Source organism: Panthera uncia, chromosome D1 (genome assembly GCF_023721935.1).
Source record: "Panthera uncia isolate 11264 chromosome D1, Puncia_PCG_1.0, whole genome shotgun sequence".
Lineage (NCBI taxonomy): Eukaryota > Metazoa > Chordata > Mammalia > Carnivora > Felidae > Panthera > Panthera uncia.
The window spans coordinates 52,423,068-52,444,974 of record NC_064808.1 but is presented as its reverse complement, the minus strand read 5'-3'; the positions used below and the strand labels follow the sequence as shown (position 1 = coordinate 52,444,974).

The following is a 21,907-nucleotide window of genomic DNA, read 5'->3' as shown; positions in this document are numbered from 1 at the left end:
AGAGACAAAAACATGAATAGCTGGCTTACATGCCTCCATGAATATGTAGTTATATTCAATATGAGGGGGACTAAGGGAAGGTCCCCACTGGATAGATTCTTCTGCTTTTCCTGGAAATTTGGGTGAAGAATGGGGGAGAATACTGGTGTGACCACACAATTCTTTGTATCACTTCAATTTTTTTCCCTTACTTGTTATAGTGGTCCAGGGACCAGGGATGCTACCGTGGGTGCTGAAAGTGGGGAGGATTCCAAAGCAAGAAACTCTGAATTCCTAGGGGCTGATGGCATGACTTGTAGCTGCACCCTATTCTGGCGAAGTTGGGAATGATAGTGAATGCAGTTACAGTAAATGCAGCTGTATTTCCTGGTGAGGATAGCCTGCTAGTTTTCTACTTTTGTAAACTACCCTACATGAATGGAAGTGGGCTAAGGGTGAGGCACTTGCTAGATTAGTGTTACTGGCAGCAATGTGGATCAGTACAGTGGCTGAAAGTAATATCCCTTCCAGAAGGTGGAAAAGTCTAGATAAAAAATGACAAATGGACAGGGAAATAGCTTTACCAGAAGGTAAAGGAATAAGTGGGTTAAACAATGAAGGAAAGCCAATCGTTGGTTAATACACAAAGGTAACATTCTCCTGCTCTGAGCCTCTAAGTACAATTATTGTAACAACCCCTGTCCTTAACAGAGTCTGGTATATGGGCAAGGGAAGATTGTTGGAAAGGCAAAGCAAACACTTCTGCAATTCTTACTGGTTTGTTCTGTAATGGAAGATACTAAGTCAGTGTGAATTAGAAAAAGGTCAGAAGCCAGAGGAGGAGATATGCCAGGAGACCTCTCCACCTTTAAGACTTTGGACAGCAACAGGTCAGCTGAGTCTGGTCAGGATCAAAGATCAGGTATCTAAAAATGGTATCTTTAGCCAGTCCTTATGGCAATCCTGACTACTGTTCAAGGGTGTGAGACCTTGACCTTATACTCTTGGATTTTAATATTGGTCTTTAAAAAGGGTTTGGAGTGGGTTAATAGGTACCAATTATATGTGGCATATAAGAAATCTACTTTAAGCATAAAGATGCATAATATGTCTTTTGCTATCCCTTTACTAACACTATCCCTTTGCATAATAGGTCTTTTGCTATCCCTTTACTAACACTAGTCAAAAGAAATCTGGTTAATTTCAGACAAAGTTTAGAGCAAGGGAAAATTACTGGGATTAAAGAGGGGCATTAAATAATGCTAGAGGTTAACTCTCCAAGACCGTCCTTAATGTGTATACACTTTACAGAACATCAAAACATGCAAGGCTAGAACTGCAAGGAGAAATAGATGAATTCCAAATTATAGTTGGAGATTAACTTCCCTCTATCAGTAAGTGATAGATCCAGCAAGTAGAAAATCAGGACATAGTTGAATTGAACAGCACCATTAATCAACTGGATCTAACTGACCTCTGTAAGTTACATTATTTAACAGAATATTCTTCAAACTCACGTGGAACATTCACGAAGATAGCATTTTTTTAAATGTTTATTTTTGAGAGTGAGAGAACACAAGCAGAGGAGTGGCAATGAGAGGAGTAGACAGAATCCAAAGCAAGCTCCAGGCTCCGAGCTGTCAGAGCAGAGCCCAACGTGGGGCTCAAACTCACAAACCATGAGATCATGACCTGAACCGAAGTTGGACACTTAACCAGCTGAGCCCTAAGATAGGATTCTGGGCCACAAAACACACTGTCTAGTAGGTTTAAAAATAAGTCAGTCTACTCATACCAAAATGGAATTAAACTAGAAATAAGGACTGCTGGAAAACCCAATACTGAGGTTAAATGTTTTTTAAATAGATGGGTCAAAGACTTAAGTTAAATAGTTTGAAGTTACAATAAAAATATGATTTGTATTTTGTATTCTAAGTTTTATATTCAAAGTTTGTGGAATGCTGTGAAAGCAGTGCTTAGAAAAAAATTTAGCCTTGAATATATATTAGAAGAAATGAGATCTAAAAGAGGACCTATACTTCTATCTTGGAAAACTAAATGAAGGGATTTAAGCCTCAAGTAAGCAGTAAAGAAATTAGAACAGACATCAATGAAATTGAAGTCAGGAAGTCAATGGAGAAAGTCAAAACCAAAAGCTGGTTCTTTTACAAGATCAGTAGAAGTGATAAACCTCTAGCCAGGTTAAGGGGGGGGGGGAAAGATACAAATTATTAAACAGAAATGAAAGAGGGACCATAACCACGGACCCCTACACGGTAGAGGAGTATTTTTAACTATACTCATACATTTGACAATCTAATGAAACAGACCAATTCTATGAAAGATCATCTCTGAAACTCGAATAGATGAATATAAAGAAAATGAATCAGTAACTTTCTAACACAAGACACACAGTCCATATGGGTTCACTGGGGAATCTCAAAAACAGGTAGAAAAATCCTCCGCAAAATATTAGCAAACCAAATCTGGCAACACATAATATATACTGTGACCAACTGAGATTTATTCTAAGTATGCATGGTTGACTCAACATTTAAGAATTGCTGTAGTTTATCAAGTCAACAGGCTAAAAGAAAAATCATGAAGTCAATGGATGCAGAAAAAGCATCTGACAAACTAGCAATGAAAAATGTAGAATTGGAACCTACGGTATATGAATTCAAATTTGTTTTTCACACAGTACCTATGTAAATTTCAGGCAAATTAGTTAGCCTCTGTGTGTCTCAGTTTCTTCATCTGAGAAATGAGGATTATAGAAGCTCACATCTCCTCAGGTTGTTTTGGTGAAAAGGAGAAAAAGAATTTGGGAGATGATAGCCAGGGGAACGAAAGTATAGCAGCACAAGGTAGTAAGGGGAGGAGAAGATAAGAGGCGGTACTTGATACTGGGATAGGGATTTCATTTAATGACTGAGAATTAGAAGCTTTTTTATGTTTATTGGTATAATACAGCCCATCATTTGTCAAATCATTCTGACACCTGAATTAAGATTTTCAAATCTGCCTATGAAGATGTAGATCTGAAGGGGATTCTCTCATCCAGTTGTACATCCACAGTTACTTCAGGCTTTAACAGAAACCTCCCACATCCTGGAAAATGCAGAAAAGAGTAAATCACCAATGGTACTGTGTGGGAGTGGGTAAAGGGATGCTAGGGATCTGATGGTTTGAGGCTCAGAGAAAGTTGATTGGTGGAATGAGGGATATAGAGGGAGGTGCAGGATAAGATAAAGGATGTGATAAAATTCACAGAAGATGTGAAAACTCAGGGGTGTGTGTGTGTGTGGGGGGGGGTCAAGGATGGGACCAAGATAAGGAAAACCCGGGTTTAAGGATAACTTGGTCAAGGACACATGTCTAGGAAGTGTTGGTACTGGTAATTAACTAGACAGATGTGGATTCACGTATGTGATCTTAACCACTATTGTATACCACTTCCCTCAGAAGTGAGAAGGGGCTCAAATTTGATCCCAGATCCCAAATCCTGGCTCTGCCACTTATAAGCTAGGAGGATTTTTTCAAAGTTCTTTATGTTGAGCACCAGTATTCCCATTTATGGATGAGAAAAAAAATCAGCCTTCAGACTTCAGAGAAGATGTATGCATGTCATTCAAATATTTATTCCCACCTACTCCAATTCAGCAGTTGGCCTAACACACTGAAGAGTTCTTTTATAGGAATTTCACATGAAGGATGGCTTATTTCAGAGCAAGAATACAACTCATTGAAAGAGTTATAAACCAGAAATCCAATATTCAATTTATTTTGGGTCCCTGGTATCCATAGGTTAGCCTGACCAGAATAGCCTCCTTATATTTGATGGACTTATAAGGGAAGCCATGTTGTAAGACAGGGCTGATTGGATGAAGGCAAAGCTGAATCAACACATTCAAACATAGGATTAACATGTTTAACATCAAGCTTGAGGTTTTCCTTTGTGTTGTGGAGCGGTCTGTCATGGTCTCTCATCCTTGGGCCAGCATGCCCTCTCCTGGACAGTGCTAGAATGTGTATGGACCATGTTTATTTCGGATTCATCTCTGCTTCCAAGGCTGAATAGACTTCTGACTCACATTTAATACAGATTTAAGATATCCTATGGGGAACGTTAGTATCTTTAATGTTCTTTTACACAGCTCATATGCATACTTCTCTATCAGTTGAAAAAGGTGGTCTTGAGTTGGTCCATAAAGTCAAATTATTAAAGAGGCCTTATAACCTTTAACATGATTCAATTGATACACTGATTTATTGACTATTTGTGATTTCTAAGTATCATGAAAGATATGTATAAGAATCCTAGCCAACCTACTAAATTCTAAATTTAAAGGAGGAGTTCAATTGGATGTGGTATTTACTGAACCAAGTTTCAAAAGCTAGATATAGATTCATATCTGGGATGACATTCCTACTTTACTTGGCAGAGGGTATAACATGTGCACAAGCACAAAAGCAAGGAATTACCCTGCAGCTACAAGCAGTTTTACATAGAATATAAACTTAAGGTTGGGAAGGAGGTAGCCATCTTCTAGAGTTCCCAGATTTTCCTGAGGTGCTGGAAAGTAAGATACTCTGGAAGGGGAGTAAAAATGAGAGCCTTCATGTATTGATTCTACTGCATTAACCCCTGTTCTGACCATATTGGTTCCTGGTCTAAAGGAGACAGGAGGTCTCCCAGGCTGATGAGAGCTAATGCTTCTGAAAGACACAAAAATTATAGTAGTTCTAACAATGCTGTTTATTAAGTGCCTGATAGGTTTTCTTACAAGCCTCTTCATACACAGTATCTCAATTATGAAAGCTACCCAGAGATGATTATTCCTACTTTACACTGAGGGAAAAAAACAAAAAAACCTTGTTCAAGGTCACACAGTGGGTATTATGACTGAACTAGCTTGCAAACTCAAGCCTTTGGAGCTTCCAAGGCCATGTCTTGCCACAGTCCTAAATCATGATACCCATCAACACATAAGCATCCCATTAAGATACACCAAGATGGGTGCCTGGGTGGCTTAGTTGGTTGGGCAACATACTCTTGGTTTGGGTTCAGGTCATGATCTCAAGGTTTGTGGGTTTGAGCCCCACATTGGGTTCTGCCCTAAGAGTTCAGAGCAGGCTTAGGATTCTCTCTCCCTCTCTGTGCCCCACACCCAAAACAAACAAAAAGCAACACCAAGAGATAAACCACTTTCTCAGTTTGGCTTCTCTCCTTTCTGAGGAATGGGAATGGGATGTTAGGTTGGAAAGGTTAGTTTCAGAAAGACATAAAGGAGATGCACTGTTCTACCTCCAAGTCCATGGGATCCATTCCTCAATAATGTGAACCAGAGTGGGGTGGGGGGGGGAGGGGGGGAGTCCACAGTATATAATTTTTAGGGAATAGCTATTGGTTTGTCTTTAATTTTTTGGTTTGTATTAAAGTTTAGAGACACTATTATCACCTCCAAGTACTTTCAGAATATCAAAACTTCATTAGATATTTACAGCCATGCTGAACTCTAATTACAAGGAGATTCTTCATCCTTTTCCTATAAAAGCTTTTATGATTTCTATTTCTATTGGTGCCCTTAGAATAGCTACAGACTCCAGGGAGGCCAGATACAACCAGCAAGAGCAGGACTTGGACACCCAAGTAATCATGACTCAATTAGAGAGTCTGTCTGTTCTCCTGAGACCTCTCTGGACCAAGCCTGACATACTAGGGATAGCTATGCTTAAGGTTAGATTTTGTGTTCATTCTTCTGGGACAAAGCCTGTTATTTTCCTTCTCTACTAAGTGAAGTGGGAAGGTTAACAAGTCCAGATAGAATTCCCTCAACCCCTGAACAGAATGCTTATAAGTACCAGGCCTCAGTGGCATTTGCAGAGCCCTAGGCTCTTGCTGACACTACCCAGCAGAGGTAAGAGCATTATATAAAAGGGGAATCTAGAAAAGGAACAGAGGTCATCAGGAGGGGTTCCAAGACTATTAGGATGAACAGACTTGGGACCCTTGGGCATTCTACTTCTGACTGTGCTCCTGTGTAAGTCTCCAAGACAAGACTCAGAGGGAAGGAATTCTCTTGGGAGGAGACTTGAAGTGTGGAATCCATACAGAGCTCATGCTTCCTTACAGATTCAAGGAGTCTGAAGAGGCCCTCTAGATTGCTAATGGCAATCCAAAACACTCCAAGACACCTGCCAATGTTTTCAATACGCAATAGGTTATTCTCATTCAACATAGCTAGGCATTGTGTTACCCCAGGGATTATACTAGAGAAGATAGGAATGCTCCTTATTCTTATGAAACTTAGATTGTTTGAGGCATCATCCATGTAAGTCGGCAATTCAGAGCACTGTGTGTGTATAGTACAAAGACAGGCACTGAACACAGACAGGGTTGGAGCGATTTAAGGTGACATCTAAGTTATGGAAAGGTGCATATGTAAGGATTGGCTAGGTGAAGAGGAAAGCCATCCCAACACCAAGAACATGGGTAATTCTTAGAGGCAAAAGAACATGATATAGTTAGGAAGTAGAAAAAAATTTCAGCCTTGTTGGAAGGTAGTGGGTAGGGTCAAGAATGGTAAAAAATCTGGTTGGTGTTGGCAGATGTATTTGGATAGAGCTCAGGTGGCAGGTTGGCCTGACTCCTTATATCCTCATGGCAACTCTGAGCAGGAGCTTCAGTAGCCTCCCCTTCTATTGTGTTTGAAGTGTGAAGGCTGTTTGACTAGGGAGACATATGTTAAGGAATGTTAGGATCTTAGGGAAAGGATGGGAATGGGGCAGTCAGCAAAGTTAACCAAGACTCAGCCCAATCCCATTTAACAACGGAAGTGCATCTCTCCAGTCATGGGTACCCTTTTCAGTTTTATGAGGTGTTTCTGGAGATGAATAGGAAGAGGAAAACATGGAGAGGAAATGGTCATTGGGAAAAAGAGCTCTGTATGTTGTCAGGTATAGGGGAGGAAAGAGAAAGGATACAAATAAAATCTGCCTTCTTCAGGGCTTGAGGCCATTCCAGGGGATTGAAGACATTTGGCTTGGCTCTAGTAAGTCTGATGTAGTACACGTGTGCTGTATTTCAAGAGAAATCACTTCTGATGTCTAGAAGTCCCTAGTTATACTTAGCCTTGTATGTAACTTGGGCTGTGAGATCTTCCCACAACAGGACTTCTCTGCCCAAACTCTGAAGGAAACGATTCCCCAGGTTGTGAGGCAGTATTGAGGAGACTCAAATGGCATCAAAAGAACAAAAAAAAGACTGCTGACACCTCTTCACTAAAATAGGAGGGTAGCTGCTGAGGGAGGAGGAGCATGGGGATAGAAAACAAATTCGCTTGCCAAGTCCTGTTGATTTTTCCATTCAAGGATTCTTCCTTTTCTGGAATAAAGATTCCCTATGTGATTACACCTTTGCTTAGTGTAGTATCAGGTTATTAAAGCCAGTTGATTAGATGCAAGGGTGAAGTAGACAAGTCCCCTCTTAAGTCTAGAAGTCCTGGTAAAGGTCATTTAGCCCTGAATGCCATTCATTTGCCTGTAGAACTAGTTCTGTAAAGTTGTCAACTTTCAGATTACGTGTCCTACTAAGGAAGAAGACAACTTCTGAAAGACAGTACTGAGTGAAGATTGTACATTGGGATCTGGTGTGACCCATCCAAACCAGTGGCCTGGTGAAAGTGGCAGTTGAAGGGATTATCTACAGAGGCCTGGAAAGGGTTAAGGAAACTGACAAGGGGATGATAAAGCACCAGAACCAACCTTGCACATTATTATCTAACTCAGGCCTGACCACATAAGGGAAGATGCTGTTGCCAGAAAACAGGAGGGGTCACTTTTTAGAGCTGTTGCCTTTGGTAGAAAACCATGGCAAGGCCATATGTGCGTGGCAGGAAGGGAACTGGAGAACATGTTCCTGATCTCCAGTCTCCTTTTCGTACCTCTTATTGGTGTCTCATATTGGCTGAACTCCTCTAGAAAACAGAAGAGAAGGGAATCTGGATAATGCAGCCCTATAAACACCAGCTTATAGGGACCTGGGACAGGGCTTCAGAGGGACAAATGGAAAATAACCAGCACACAGGGTGAAAAAACCAAGACAGGCTCCCCTTGCTTGACTTCACCTGGTCACTTCAATCACAGGCTGGTTCCTATGCTCTTTTTTTTTTCCCCCAGCCTCAATGATTCAGCATTTTTACTGCTACTGCCAACACTGTTCCCATTTGTAGTGATAGAGGAGAACCTTGAGATGGAGAGGAAACCCAGCTCATCGAGAGGAATTCTGTGGGATCAAGTCACTACTATGGTGGTCATCCTCCCAGTACCGTGCCTCCCTAGAGAGGCATTCCAAGGTTTTTTGAACTTTAATATTTCAAGACCAAAAATATATCCAATATTCTCAACTGAGAAGAACTAATGCTTACTGTTAATGTGTCAGACATTGCATTCTTGTTTAATCCTCATGCCTCCTCTAGGCTACAAGTGTTTAAGTTTGTTGTCAGTTGAAGTCAATTATATAACCGATATGATAAAGTAACTTGCCTCAGCTCCTACTGCCAGGATCTGAAACCAGATCTGGAAAATTCCAAAGCCCAGACTATTAACTATCTGCTATAGTCAACCCAACAAGGTTCAAGATGTAGAAGACAAAGCTTATATGTTTTTCTCCTTCCTTGACATTCCTCTAGTATAGATAGGAAACATTCTGGTATAATCCTTTAGACCCTGAGGAAAAACCCACACAAAATTGCTTCTAGGTCTTTTCTCAAAATACAAATATCCCTTTAGCCAGTTGTCCTGAACTCCAGGTAGGGCATTTCTTCTTTGGCCAAATACTTGTCCTCTAGGCTTCATGCCACTCAGAGCTGAATGGGTCTTCTTCCCTAATGGGGAGAATGCTCTGCTTCTGGAGCCTTATCCTCTATTTAGCCTCCATAAAAGGAGAGGGCCCTTGCAAGGATCTGCCTCTCGGCAGACAAACTGAGTTACATTCATCAGCTTTTGCTTTTCAGGAATTGCTTTGTTTCTATCCTTCAAGGTCCCTTTTCTTCACCGGTCCATGTCTTAGTGATTTTTGGCCTGTAGATTAAAGGTTTCAGATCATCCAATAGCAAGTGTTGGCCTCAAGCTTAACCTTTGATTTACCACAGAGCCTAGACAGTCCTGGGGGTCTATCAATGTGTCTTTTCAAGAAGCTCTCATTTTGAGACCTAATAGAATACTGAGAGATACCGTATAGTTTACCTTTAAAGGACTAAATAGGTACTGGTCTGCCTTAGGTCATTTCAATGATTGATGCAAGAACATTGCTCCTTGGGAGTCCTATTATACAGAGATACTCTTACATTCAAATATGTGTTTGGCTTGTGCTTGGCAAATTTTTGTCAGGTAAAATTTTGTGACCGTAATAATATGACACTTACACTATGATATTGTTCCATGATTTCTTTTAAGAAGTTTATAGCATCTTACCAATGATTCTATTCTTTATTATAGGATTTAATAAAATATTTCTAGAAAAAGTTTCTATGGCATTTTGGGGCATGAGTGAGAAGGTTCATTTATGAATCATGCTCACTTTTCAAAATTCCTGCTCAGTACCCAGCTCCTTCCAGCTTGCCGGCATCCCAGGGCTGGAGTCCCTGCATCTCTGGCTTTCCATCCCCTTTGGCTCCATGTACCTGGTTGCTGTGGTGGGAAACATCACCATTCTGACTGTGGTAAAGGTGGAGAATAGCCTGCACCAGCCCATGTACTTCTTCCTGTGTATGTTGGCGGTTGTTGACCTGGTTCTATCCACTTCTACTATGCCCAAACTGCTGGGAATCTTCTGGTTTGGTGCTGGTGATATTGGCCTGGATGCCTGCTTGGCCCAAATGTTCCTCATCCACTGCTTTGCCACAGTTGAGTCAGGCATCTTCCTTGCCATGGCTTTGGACCGCTACATAGCCATTTGCAACCCGCTACATCATACCACAGTCCTCACTCATGCTATGGTGGGACGGTTGGGGCTGGCTGCCCTCTTTCGGGGGGTACTCTACATCGGACCTCTGCCTTTGATGATCTGCCTACGGCTGCCCCTTTACAAGGCTCGTGTCATCTCACACTCTTACTGTGAGCACATGGCTGTGGTCACCTTGGCATGTGGTGACAGCAGGGTCAACAATGTCTATGGGCTAAGCATTGGTTTTTTGGTCCTAATCTTGGATTCCATGGCTATTTCTGTCTCTTATGTGATGATTTTCCGGGCTGTGATGGGGCTAGCCACACCTGAAGCCCGACTTAAAACCCTGGGGACATGTGGTTCTCACATCTGTGCCATTCTGATCTTTTATGTTCCTATTGTGGTTTCTTCTCTCATTCACCGATTTGGTCACCAGGTACCTCCTCCAGTCCACACTCTACTGGCTAACTTCTACCTCCTCATTCCTCCAATCCTTAATCCCATTGTTTACGCTGTCCGCACCAAGCAGATCCGGGAGCGGCTTCTCCAAATGCTGAAGACAGAAACTAAGTTCAAGTGACCATTACTTCCTTCCCTCTCAAACATATGGAGAAGGTATTTAAATATGGTGGGCAGCTTGCCAAATGGGAGCTTCAAGCCGTCTGAGAGGTTAGGCCCAGTGTTCTCCGGTTTTTGTGATTCCAAAGGAATGTTAATGTACAGCTTTAAGTTCTATTTATGTTTATTTTAATGACTAAAGGGTATTTGAGCTGTAAAGGTGAAATTATGATGACCTCAGTAATACAAATAGTTAGGATATTTATAAGAATTAAGTGCTGAATGAACACTAACTTGTGAGGTAGTTAGTACTGTTCACATTTTACACATTGGAAATAGGATAGAATACCCTTGCTTTATCAGTTGCATGCAGAGCTTCTAAGATGCCTAGATCCAATGCTTTGGAGTTTAGAATGTTTTATATAATAGGTTCTACTTTTTTCTGTGCCTGCTTCAATTCTAAAAAAAAAAAAAAAAAAAAAAATGGAGTCGTTTCATTCATGTGGACTTAACAACAGGAAAAGCAATTTTGATTTAAACCTTTAAGCCAAGATGCTAAAATTGCTTGTACTAAGAAAGCATGGAGTGTTCTAGAAGAATATGGCCTGTTAAAAAAAGATCAGCTTAATGAAGGGCAGTGGACAAGATTATCAGGTTTCAACATGACCTTCGTACTTCTCCTGCAGACCCATTCCTGTCAAGTAGCCTGAAGTGTGTGAGGGCTCCATGAAGAGGAGAACCTCTACTCCTTGCAGTAGCTCTCCCTGGGTACATCTGTAGGATCCCTCACTACATATGGTCTTTTTGAATTGATCACAAAATAAGGTGAAGTTAGGAGTTCTAGCATTTCTAGGAACATTGACTTTACCTTCCAGATTAAGTATTAATTCAATATCTAGAAAAGGACTATAAAACACTTTGCTAGTTAAGTAGCTGCTGTTGAAAGTTACTAATGTGATTCTTAACCACAGTTTGTAGGCAGTTACTGTCCCTGCTTTGCACATGAGAAATGGATATTCCCAGAAGTGACAGAAGAATTGCCCAAGGTGACTCAGTTTATAGGAGGTAAAAAAAAAATTCAGCAGTTAAAAATTTGAGAGAGAGTGAGTGTTCATGAGTGAGCATGAGGGGCAGAGGGAGGGGGAGAGAATCTCAAGCTGGCTCCATACTTAGTGCTGAGCCAACAGGGGGATCTAGGCCTGATCCCATGACCCTGATATTATGACCTGAGCCAAAAATCAAGTGCAACACTCAACTGAGCCAGCCAGATGCCACATGGAATTCAGTGGTTTAGAATTCCAAAGCCTCTAGTCCTTATGACCCTCATTTTACTCAGCTGCGGAAAAGATGAAAAGCTTTTTTCCTCAAGGTCTGAATGGTTGCATATTTAATGTCTCTTACACAGCTGACACTATAGTCAGTCCCAACTACGAATGCACAGATCAGTTTCCCTTCAAAGGGTAGAACTGGATGCAACTCAAAGTTGGATTACAAACCCTTAACTATAACCAGGCAGGAAGATGTTGAGTCTATTGAGCTTTAGGTATACAACAAATGATCACAGACCTTAGTATGAAGGGAAGTAGTCAAGTGCAAATGAAAGATCACTATACAACAACCAGAATAAGTGACTTCTGATTCTGACTATTGGGATATCTAGAATGTGTTCATTTAGGGTTCTGATTATATTCACATTTCCCTGAAATCTCTAACTTTTAGCCTATTCTATCCCATCGTTACATCATGGTTTAGCTTTCCTGAACCTTAGGTCTGAGTTTGGGAAGAGTCAAATAGTCTTCATATAAAGGGAAAAACAATCATAAGCAAAGTCCTGTTTTGCTTACCCCCACCATGGTTGGGGACCAAGGGAAGGGGTTTGGAATTAATGTCAAGTATGTGTTCACCGGATCTCAGGGCCCTCTTTGTGGAGGAGTGTGGGAAAAGGCAAGGACAAGGACATGGCCTGGAGAAAAGGTCTGAAGCTTTAGCATTTAACTACCAGGTTAAAAATTGGAGAGAGGTGGGGCGCCTGGGTGGCTCAGTCGGTTAAGCTTCCGACTTTGGCTCAGGTCATGATCTCACGGTCCGTGAGTTCGAGCCCCGCGTCAGGCTCTGTGCTGACAGCTCAGAGCCTGGAGCCTGCTTCCGATTCTGTGTCTCCTCTCTCTCTCTGACCCTCCCCCATTCATGCTCTGTCTCTCTCTGTCTCAAAAATAAACAAACATTAAAAAAAATTTAAAAAAAATTGGAGAGAGGTTAGAAACCTTGTTATTCTCCTTTAGTGCATAGCATTTATATTTTCTGAGGGAGAATATGCTCAAGGGACTTAGGTATAAACTTGAACCCAATTTATGGCACTCTTCATTTGGAGTTCAGCCTAGCACATGAATTTGCTTTTAGCAGATTAGCTATGGAATATCAATCCCTCAACTCTTATGTATTTTAGTATTGTGAAACCTGGATGTAGCCAAGAGGCATTCGGTTTGCTACCTAAGCAGAAAAGACTAAGGGGTTTTATAGAGCATACAACAAAGCATGGAGATTGTTGTGGCAACCTTCAAAAATGCCTCCCCCATCTCCTGTGGTATGAGTGTGGTTGACTGTCAGCCTTAGCTGTTGCCATCTAAAAATCCATCACCATGTTCCACTGAGGTCACATTTCCCACAAGCAGCTCCTAGCCAATAACTAGGCATTTTAGGGATGGAAGGTAGGCCCATTCCTGCAGGACAGAATACTTGTGACAGGTAACTATGGCTATGGGACTCCTCACTGTACTTCTAAAAGCTTCGGCAAGGCCAATGAAGTCTGAGACCTTTCCTTCCTTAACCTCTTTCAATACTTTACAGAGGTCAGACTGGCATTGTGAGCAGATAGCTTGCCCAGCATCTAGCTCCCTCTGCATTTCTCTCATAGGCATAGCTTCCAGTAAGTCTAATCCCATTTTGTGGTCTGCTTCTTAGAGGACCAAGAGTGGTCAGAGCAAGCAGAATGTAAAGTGGGCATCTGGCTCGCTAACTCCCTGGCAGAGGAGGATGATGCCACCTTACTTAGTGGGTAGGGCATAGGTAGTCCTTCGCACAAGATGATGACTCAATTGCTAAAGATTTCACTAGTGGGGAATTAAGAAGATATCCCAGTAGGGGGGAAACACTATTGCAAATGTAAGGATACAAACATTTGAGAAATGTGGGGGAGGGTACAGTCTATAAAGTCATGGAATTTGTTTTTCTAAATTACACTGATGCCTTGCAGAAGGATGGTAAGATTGAGAGCTATTAACGAGCAGTTAATGGTTATGCGTGAGAGCCCGAGCATCTAACTTACAAAAATATTATCTGCTGCAATGATACAGCTAAGTGATAGGCCAAAGACCATTGTTAGAGGCGTAGAGCACTCAGTGTTTGAATGCTCAGCCAGAGAAGGTCAGGGTTCTATTTTGGAAAACCTGGGACACTAAAACATGGCATGGGAACCTCTGGATGCCAACCTTTGGGTATAGTGGCCCTGTAGCTACTCCAAATGCTTGGACTTTGAGGTGACCCACATTTCCTTAGTAAGGGATGGCTTCTGTGAGGCAACAGGTGTTCCTCTCCAGAGCCATCCTCACTTCTCTTCCTGTCTACTGTGCTGATAACCAGGGTTAAAGTGCAGTATAACCTCCCTTTCTGGGGTAGACAGGGCCCAAGTTCTCAGAATTAGCCAGCACATACTGACATGAGTACCTGTGGGAATGGTTTGGGGAGTATTTGATCAGGAACAATAGGATGTAAATATGTAAAATTAAGACTAGATGAAAAATTCAACCTGGAGGCACTTTCTTGGCATGTGGGATTTATTACCCTTGCGAACACCCTAGGAGATTGTGCAAACTCCCTGTTAGAGTGGCTCCTTTAAGCCTGAAAACAATGGCTAATGATAAGCAAAGTGAAAATGCTTAGGTTGTCCTGAAAGAAGGTCAAAATAAAGATGCAGGTAATCATATTGTAACAGATTGTTATGTAATGACAGAAGACCCATCAGAAAGTTATGTTCAGTTGAACACAAGACACAACATCCAAAACCATCATAACTGGTGATACAGGCACCAGTACCACTGAGAAGTTCAATGGTGGCTCTCACCAGGTCTGATGACAGCAAAGGTAGTTCTAGTTGTGGGCTCATGAAGATCAGTGGGGATAATGGAGAAATTGAGACCAAATGGAAGCATTTGACCACAAGTCAGAAGGCTGAAATTACTTTAAGAACTGGTAAAGTCAAAGGGGCTTGGCTCCAGGGGATTGTGGAACTGTTTTAGTGTTTTGGGCCCCAAAGGCTGAAACAGGTGGGTAGCCAGCAAGGCTCTGGCTTACCATCTAGAAAAACAAAGTACAATGGATATAAGACTAGGGATGGTCATTGCAATAGTCAATCTCTTGCTCAGTTTCCAGACCTGTACTGATTTTCAAGATCTAGGACTCATTAACCCAAGAGGTACCTGGATCCCTAAGGGGAAGGACTCAAAAAACCTCAGTTCTATATCATGATTCCCTGAACTCTTCTCTAAAGAGAACTATGGTCATTTAGGCAATTTTACACTAGGAAGAGAATACCTAGACATTGAAGACTGATACTGATAAACTGAAAGAACAATCATGGTCCCTCTACTGGAGTTGGGGCTCTGCTCTAGGTAGTAGAATCCAGTCAGTAAGGGGTCTTAGAGAAAGTCCAGTTCTCAGTATGTCCTGATTTCATGAACTTACCCAGTGGTCACTTCTTCAGCCACTTAGTGACTGATTAGAACTATTAGAATTGGGGTAACTACCATATGGCATACCTGGTCTGTGAGGGAAGAGATAGCACAGTGGGGAAGGCCAGATAGAAGTCTCCAAAATTTCTCTCCAAAGTTAAAAAATGCTACTCAGGTCCATGATAGAGAATTTAGCAACCGGGCAGATGTGATGTTTATTCCAGTTTCAAGAGGACTGAGAAGTTTCCATTCACATGGGATAGGCAATAGTACTCAGCTTCCCTCAGGGGCATGTTAACTAATTTTTTTTAACGTTTATTTTGAGACAGAGAGAGACAGAGCATGAACAGGGGAGGGGCAGAGAGAGAGGGAGACACAGAATCTGAAACAGGCTCCAGGCTCTGAGCTGTCAGCACAGAGCCCGACGCGGGGCTCGAACTCACGGACCGTGAGATCATGACCTGAGCCGAAGTCGGATGCTTAACCAACCAAGCCACCCAGGCGCCCATGTTAACTCTTTATACCGTAATATAATCCTAAAAGGACTAGACCTCCCACAGAATATCGCAATGATCTACCAGTGACAGGTTGATTGGGCAAAATACACAAGAAGTGGACTGTGAAAGCCTTAGACACATATGTTCCAGAGGAAGAGACAAATACTGAGAGTAGTCAGTAGCCTAGCATTTCAGTGAAGGTTTCCAGGGGTCCAATGGTAAAGAAATGCTTCTAAAGTGAAGATCATCTTGCAAATTCTATACAAGGAGAAAACAATGCATGGTAGGCTACATTTGATTCTGGAGATAATGTATTCCTCACTTAGGAATTCTGTACCAGAGGACATGGAAGGCTTCCAGCTTTGAGTGGGCCCAGAGCAGGAAAAGGCTCTATTGCAGGTTCAGGCTGTGGTGCCAAACATCACTGCCACATAGGCCATAGGAACTAGTACACTCAAGTGTTAGAGGTATCAGTAATGGGGAAAGAAACAGCATGTAGCTTATGGAATTGTTATTACACATGCCCTAGTATTTAAGTTAGGCTGTGTCACTTACAGCAGAGAACTGTGTAACTTGATAACTCCTGGCATTTTGTTAGACCCTGGTAGAGACAGAAGATTTGGCCATGGGACAACAAGTGATCACGCATCCAGAACTGCCCATTAGGAGTTGGATGTATCAGACCTAAGTCAAAATTAGACAGGTCCAGCAGCAGTGAGAGATGGAAATGGTTCATCCACGACCAAATCTAGGAAGATCAGAGGGCAGAAGCATGAGCAGGAATTCCAGAGTCAGGTCATCCAGAGCATTTGCAGTAGTTCTTCTCCTGCAGATCACATCAATGGCCACATGAAGCGGTCTGTTACACCAACAGGAAGAAAAAGCCAGAGACTGGTTTATGTTTTATGGGTTGGGAAGGCATGACCTAAAATGGATGGCAGATGCATTATAGTTACATACAGAGGTGGCCTTGAGACTTTGAAAGAGTGGAGAATCAAAGTTTCCTAGTTGGCAGAATTTCAGGTGGTACAACTGGTCATTCATGCTCTGTGAAAAGTAAAGTGGTCCAAGAGTCATCTCTAAGTCCTTGGGCAGGGGCCTACAAAGTAAGAGACAGGAGATTTAAGGTAAAGAGGTCTGAGAGAAGGATGGGGGTTGGGTTCAAGTTGAGGAGTTTTGTATCTGTGTAAAGCGTACACCAGAAAAGGCTCTGAACTAAGCCACTGAGGCAATTCTGCTGGTTGACATTCAGTGGTCATCTCAGAACTGGTGTGATGGGTTATTAAAGTAGCAGCAGTGACAGCAAAGGAGACTGTGTGGGCTCAACCAAGTAGATTCCTACTGAGCATGGAGTTCAATGCTGAAACCCAGACATAATACTATTATTCAAGGAGGCCCCTTGGCAAGTCAGCTACTTTGAAGGTTTGTACTGCCAGTGATATGTACTTATCCTGGGTGTGGATTTTCCTTTCTTGTCTATGAAAGCCTCAGCCAGCACTACTTTGAAGGCTTCCTGAATGACTTATGGGAAAGAGATCCCACATTACACAGTAACAGAAGAGTAGACATTCTTCACCATAGGATATGCAGCATAGGGATCATGACTATGGGATTCACTGGAAGCATTAACATTACTTCACTAACCAGAAGCAGTTAGACTCAATTCTGGGGCAGTCTTCTAAAAACACAAATGAAAAGGCAGCTCAGAGGCAGCACTCCACACAAAAAAGTGGCCATCCTTTAGGATGCTGTATTTGCATTAAATTAGATCTCTATCTGGTGCTTGGTCCCCAATAGGATACAGGAGTCCAGGGACAAAGAGGTAGAATCAGGAATACGTTACAGTCTCAATCATCCACTAGGGGACTTTTGCTTCCTATCCCAGGAAATACGGTCTCTGAATGGTTGGAAGTCCTGATCCTCAAAGGATACAGCAAGGGTTCTGTTGAACTACAAATTATAGCTGCCCTCAGGCTACTTAGGACTCCAGTGGTTAGGGACCAACAGGTAAGAGTTACTATCCTGGCAGGAGTAACTGACCTAATTGAAGAGGCAGTTGCTTTCACACAATGGATATGGGGGAGTTTGTAAATGAGAAGCAAGATGATCTATTGAGGCATTTTCTAGTGCCCATGCCCCATTATAAGCATAAGTGTACATGTGAAACAATCCACAAATAGGAGTATGATTACCAAGAGTTCAACCTCCTCAGGAATGAAAAATTGGGTTGCTTCATCATCAGGTAGGCCACCAAGATTTAAAGTGGTTATAGCTATAAGATTCCTCAAGATTCAAGATTTCTTGAGGGTGAGAGGAATTCCAAATAGACAGTGGAAGGAAAAGAGTTAACAGTTGTGGTTCTGATAGGAGTTTCAGACTGGGGTTGTAGTTCTACTGGCCTTCCTTTTCTAGTTTACCCACAGCAAAAGAGGCCCATGGGAACTATGGGGTTGCTGCTCCCAAAATATGAAGGACACCTGTACCATGCAATAAATTGTGGTGACCATGAAAATATGCTCCTCAGATCTGATTGCAGGAAGCATATGTGACTAAACAGCTTCTATCACACTGCTCAAGTCCACGGCCCTGCCTGGGTTCCACTTCCTGTGGGGTGGCTTCCAACCAGTGAATGAACATAGCACTAATAATGCAGACTTATTCTTGTGAGACAGTGGACTTTCCTTATGGGTGCCCTTTGGCTTAAGTATTCCTTGTGGCCTTGTCAAAACTTTTAGAAATGCACTGAAGTCTAAGACCTTCCTTCCCTTCTTACCTCCCTCCTGCACAGAGATCAGACCTGCATTGTAAGCTTATAGTTCTTCCAGCCTCAGGATTCCTTTGTATCTTCCTTCATGGGCATTTCCCACTGAACGAATCTCTGACACGTGTAATTCCTTCTTGACATCTGCTCTTCAGAGAACCTATTCTAACACAATTATGGGGAGTGCCGCTGAAAAATGTTCAGTTCATGTTCACAAGTCAGTCCTGTGAGAAGGGGTAATACCGCTTATGGACATGAAGACTTTTATGAAGATGGACTTTCCGAAGACTTCTCAGATGTTCAAAGAATGAAAGCCACGTAGCCATTACAATCCTCAGCACACAGCTCAGCAAGTCTTCTTCCTTACCCTAGAACAGAATTCATGGGGGGAAATTGTAGTACCAATATAAATCTGAAAGACCTAGCATCAGAAGTGTCCTATAGCAATTGAGTTCAAAGTGTAGTGTAAAGGTAGAGCTGCTCCCTTGATGTTACCATAGGCACTCACGATGAGGCTTTATGGGAAGGGAGACTATAATAGCTGAAGACTGATCTAGACTAATAGACTGATGTTGTTACAACCCGGTTTCCTCTATTTTTCTCTTTAGCACTTTTTTTTTAGTATTTTTGAGAGAGAGAGAGAGAGAGAGAGCGCGCGTGCACAAGCGAGCAGGGAAGGGGCAGAGAGAGAGGGAGACACAGAACCTGAAGTAGGCTCCAGGTTCTGAGTTTCCAGCACAGAGCCAGATGTGGGGCTTGGGGCTCGAACTCACAAACTGTGAGATCATGACCTGAGCCGAAGTCGGACGCTTAACAGACAGCGACCCAGGTTCCCCCAGCAGTTTGTTTTTATGTTGAGTCTGGTTATGGGTAGAGAGTCTTTTTAGGTTTCCATTCTAAGCTACTTCTCTCTCCCAATTCTTGGACTCATGAGAATTTAAGGGATACATTACCAACCACTTGGCCTTGTAAGAACAAGACTTCTGAACATCTCTGGGTTCTTAGAGTAAGCAGAAAAATATTTCTGGAGAAGCTTCAGCCACTTGGCTGAATGCTGATTGTGTGGACTGCTTCAGTTGTATCTCTTATGTGGAGGTCCCATTCTCTATCTGTTCCCTCAGGCTGTCCTCCCCTCAAGCTTTCTTATAAGTCCACTCTTGGACTTGTTACCTGAAGGGACAGTCTCAGCCCCAAACAAAGGATTAATATTAAATCCTTTTTTTTTTTTTTTTTTTTTTTTACCCATCCCTTGTGACAAATGGTGGGACTTCTGTTTCATATACAATAAAAATGGCTTCTTATTCAGACTATACCTCTATCCATGGAGTGGTATTGAAGGATTTGTGTTAAGGTTTTAGGGTGGTTGTAAGTAGATGTATACACAAGTGAAAATATTTTCGAAGTTCTGTAATACAGTATCACACCCAAGTACCTCCAACATAAAGTCCTAGGCAGGCCTATTAGAATCACAAGGATAATCATGAAAACTATTAAAGATTGAGCCCTGAGCATCTTTAATAGTCTTTTTGGGTGGGAGACCTATGGTTCTGAGATTAAGATGGTTGACAAGTATAACTGCTGCCTTCCTTCCCCAAGATCAGTCTCAAAAGGTACCCTATATAGGAAACTATAATAGAAATTCACACCCTGGGGAAGGTTGGAATGGGAAGGGACTGGAAAGTTTGTGGGGGTAGTAGCATTGGCCCGAGACAAAAGACAGACACCCAAGCACTACTATGAGACAATGCAATAGATAATGGACTATAAGAGCTTGGGTCTTGTTCCTCCCCTGCATTGCCTTGGAATAATCGGTGCCTAGTTAACACTTGTGTGGATTCCTTTGTCCTTAAAAGTCAAGTCACAGCTGCAGAAGAGCTCTGTGTAGGTGGCTTCATTGAGAAATAGGTAGGGCACAATTAACTTTAACAGCATCCCCACCCTCAGACATTCTCAAAACTGACAAGTTACCCAGGAGATTTCTCCTTTTAAAACTTTTCCATAGAGAACATGAAGTTTTAATTTTGGGGAGGAGGGGAAAGATTTACTATCTATATTTGGTGCCGTGGGCTCTTTGTTTTAGGATTAGTATACCTGCTCATTGGTGCTGGGAATCTGCAGTGCCATTTGCATTGTCTAATAGTCAATACTTCTAGAGAAGTCAACTCACAGGCCAGAAAATGTTTGAGAAACAACTGTTCCAGAAGGCAAACAACCCGCTAATTTAAAGTCCACCAGAAGCAGATTAGAACAGATCAACCACTTCTAGAAGTGGTCCCACATTTGGATTAGTACGCTCAAGACAAAAACAGATTTTACCTGGCATAAGGTTGACTTTATAGATGTATATGGGACAGGAAACAGCAGCTCACCATCCTCAGTCTCCCTGGGAAGTTCCCCAAACTGCAGCTTCTCGGACTTCTCATCCCTATAGCAGTGTGAAGGGTTAAGGATGATGCTAAAAGTGTTCTATTCTGCCTTGGTATAGATCATGGCACTGGTTTCCTATGGAAGTCTTGTTACTTCAGTTACACAGGCCCAAGACCTGGGTCCCAGACCCTTAAGTCCAGGTATAGTCTCACAGACCAGCAGACTCAGTAAATAAGACAATCAGTTCTTTGTAAGCAGTCTCTTAACTCATTAAGATAATGAAACAGGCCTTTCAGTAAGTTAAGTCTAGCTGGAAAAAAAAAAATCAGATGGAAGATAATTGGATGCCTACCTTATTCCATATACAAAAATAAACTCCAGGTTTATTAAGGACTTAGATGTGAAAGTAACTTTAATTCTTGGTAATGATATATGATTAAGTTTTAGGTCTTAGGATAGATGAAGTTTTAAAAACAAAGATTACTTCAAGGAAGTTAGGACGTTTGACTAAATTAGCAGAAAGTGCCTTAAATTGGGAGGTTACAGATGGGAAGACTCCTGATATATACAGAGGACTTATAAAAAGAACTACCAAGAAGAATTGCAAACCAAAAGAGGATGGACAAGATTATCAGTCTCAAACTTGAAGGCCACATCTTTTAGGGCAACCCAATGACTAAGCAGGGGGCGAGGAAAACTGTGGTCAATGTGGTCCAATTTAGGACAAAACTGAAAGGTCACTCTAGAAACAGCTCCTGGAGGAGTTGGTCAAAGCTACAGTTCGATTTTCATCCTAGCTTTTTGTCCCTGCCAACTTTTCACTTCCCTCCATGCAACACTCCTTAAATATTCTACACAACACTAACATTTGGTATTTGGAGAGGTTCAAGGAAATATATACTAAAAAGGTAACATGTTAGAATTGCAACATTTGGTAACATCGGGTAATGAAACCTTATCCCTGTTGTAGGTGAATCACAGATAGCCCCTGGTAGCAGTCTGATCATTAAGACTTACTGATGTATTGGGAGGATATACTCGCTAAAAGTAATAGATTGACATAGGAGGC

At 41.9% G+C, this 21,907-nt stretch overlaps 1 protein-coding gene and 1 long non-coding RNA gene across 2 annotated transcripts in view; one reads left to right on the top strand and one right to left on the bottom strand.

The window, feature by feature from the left end:
* Positions 1–21,907, bottom strand: part of LOC125936956 (uncharacterized) — a 76,629-nt gene that overhangs the window by 42,134 nt on the left and 12,588 nt on the right. Inside the window, exon 2 of the long non-coding RNA XR_007462175.1 lies at positions 10,836–10,945. This is a non-coding gene — a long non-coding RNA (uncharacterized LOC125936956). The remainder of the gene's footprint in view (positions 1–10,835; positions 10,946–21,907) is intronic.
* On the top strand, positions 9,532–10,847 carry LOC125936942 (olfactory receptor 52M1). Its single transcript, XM_049651400.1, has one exon. It carries the CDS (start codon positions 9,555–9,557, stop codon positions 10,506–10,508), a length of 954 nt encoding a protein of 317 aa, XP_049507357.1. The 5' UTR covers positions 9,532–9,554; the 3' UTR covers positions 10,509–10,847.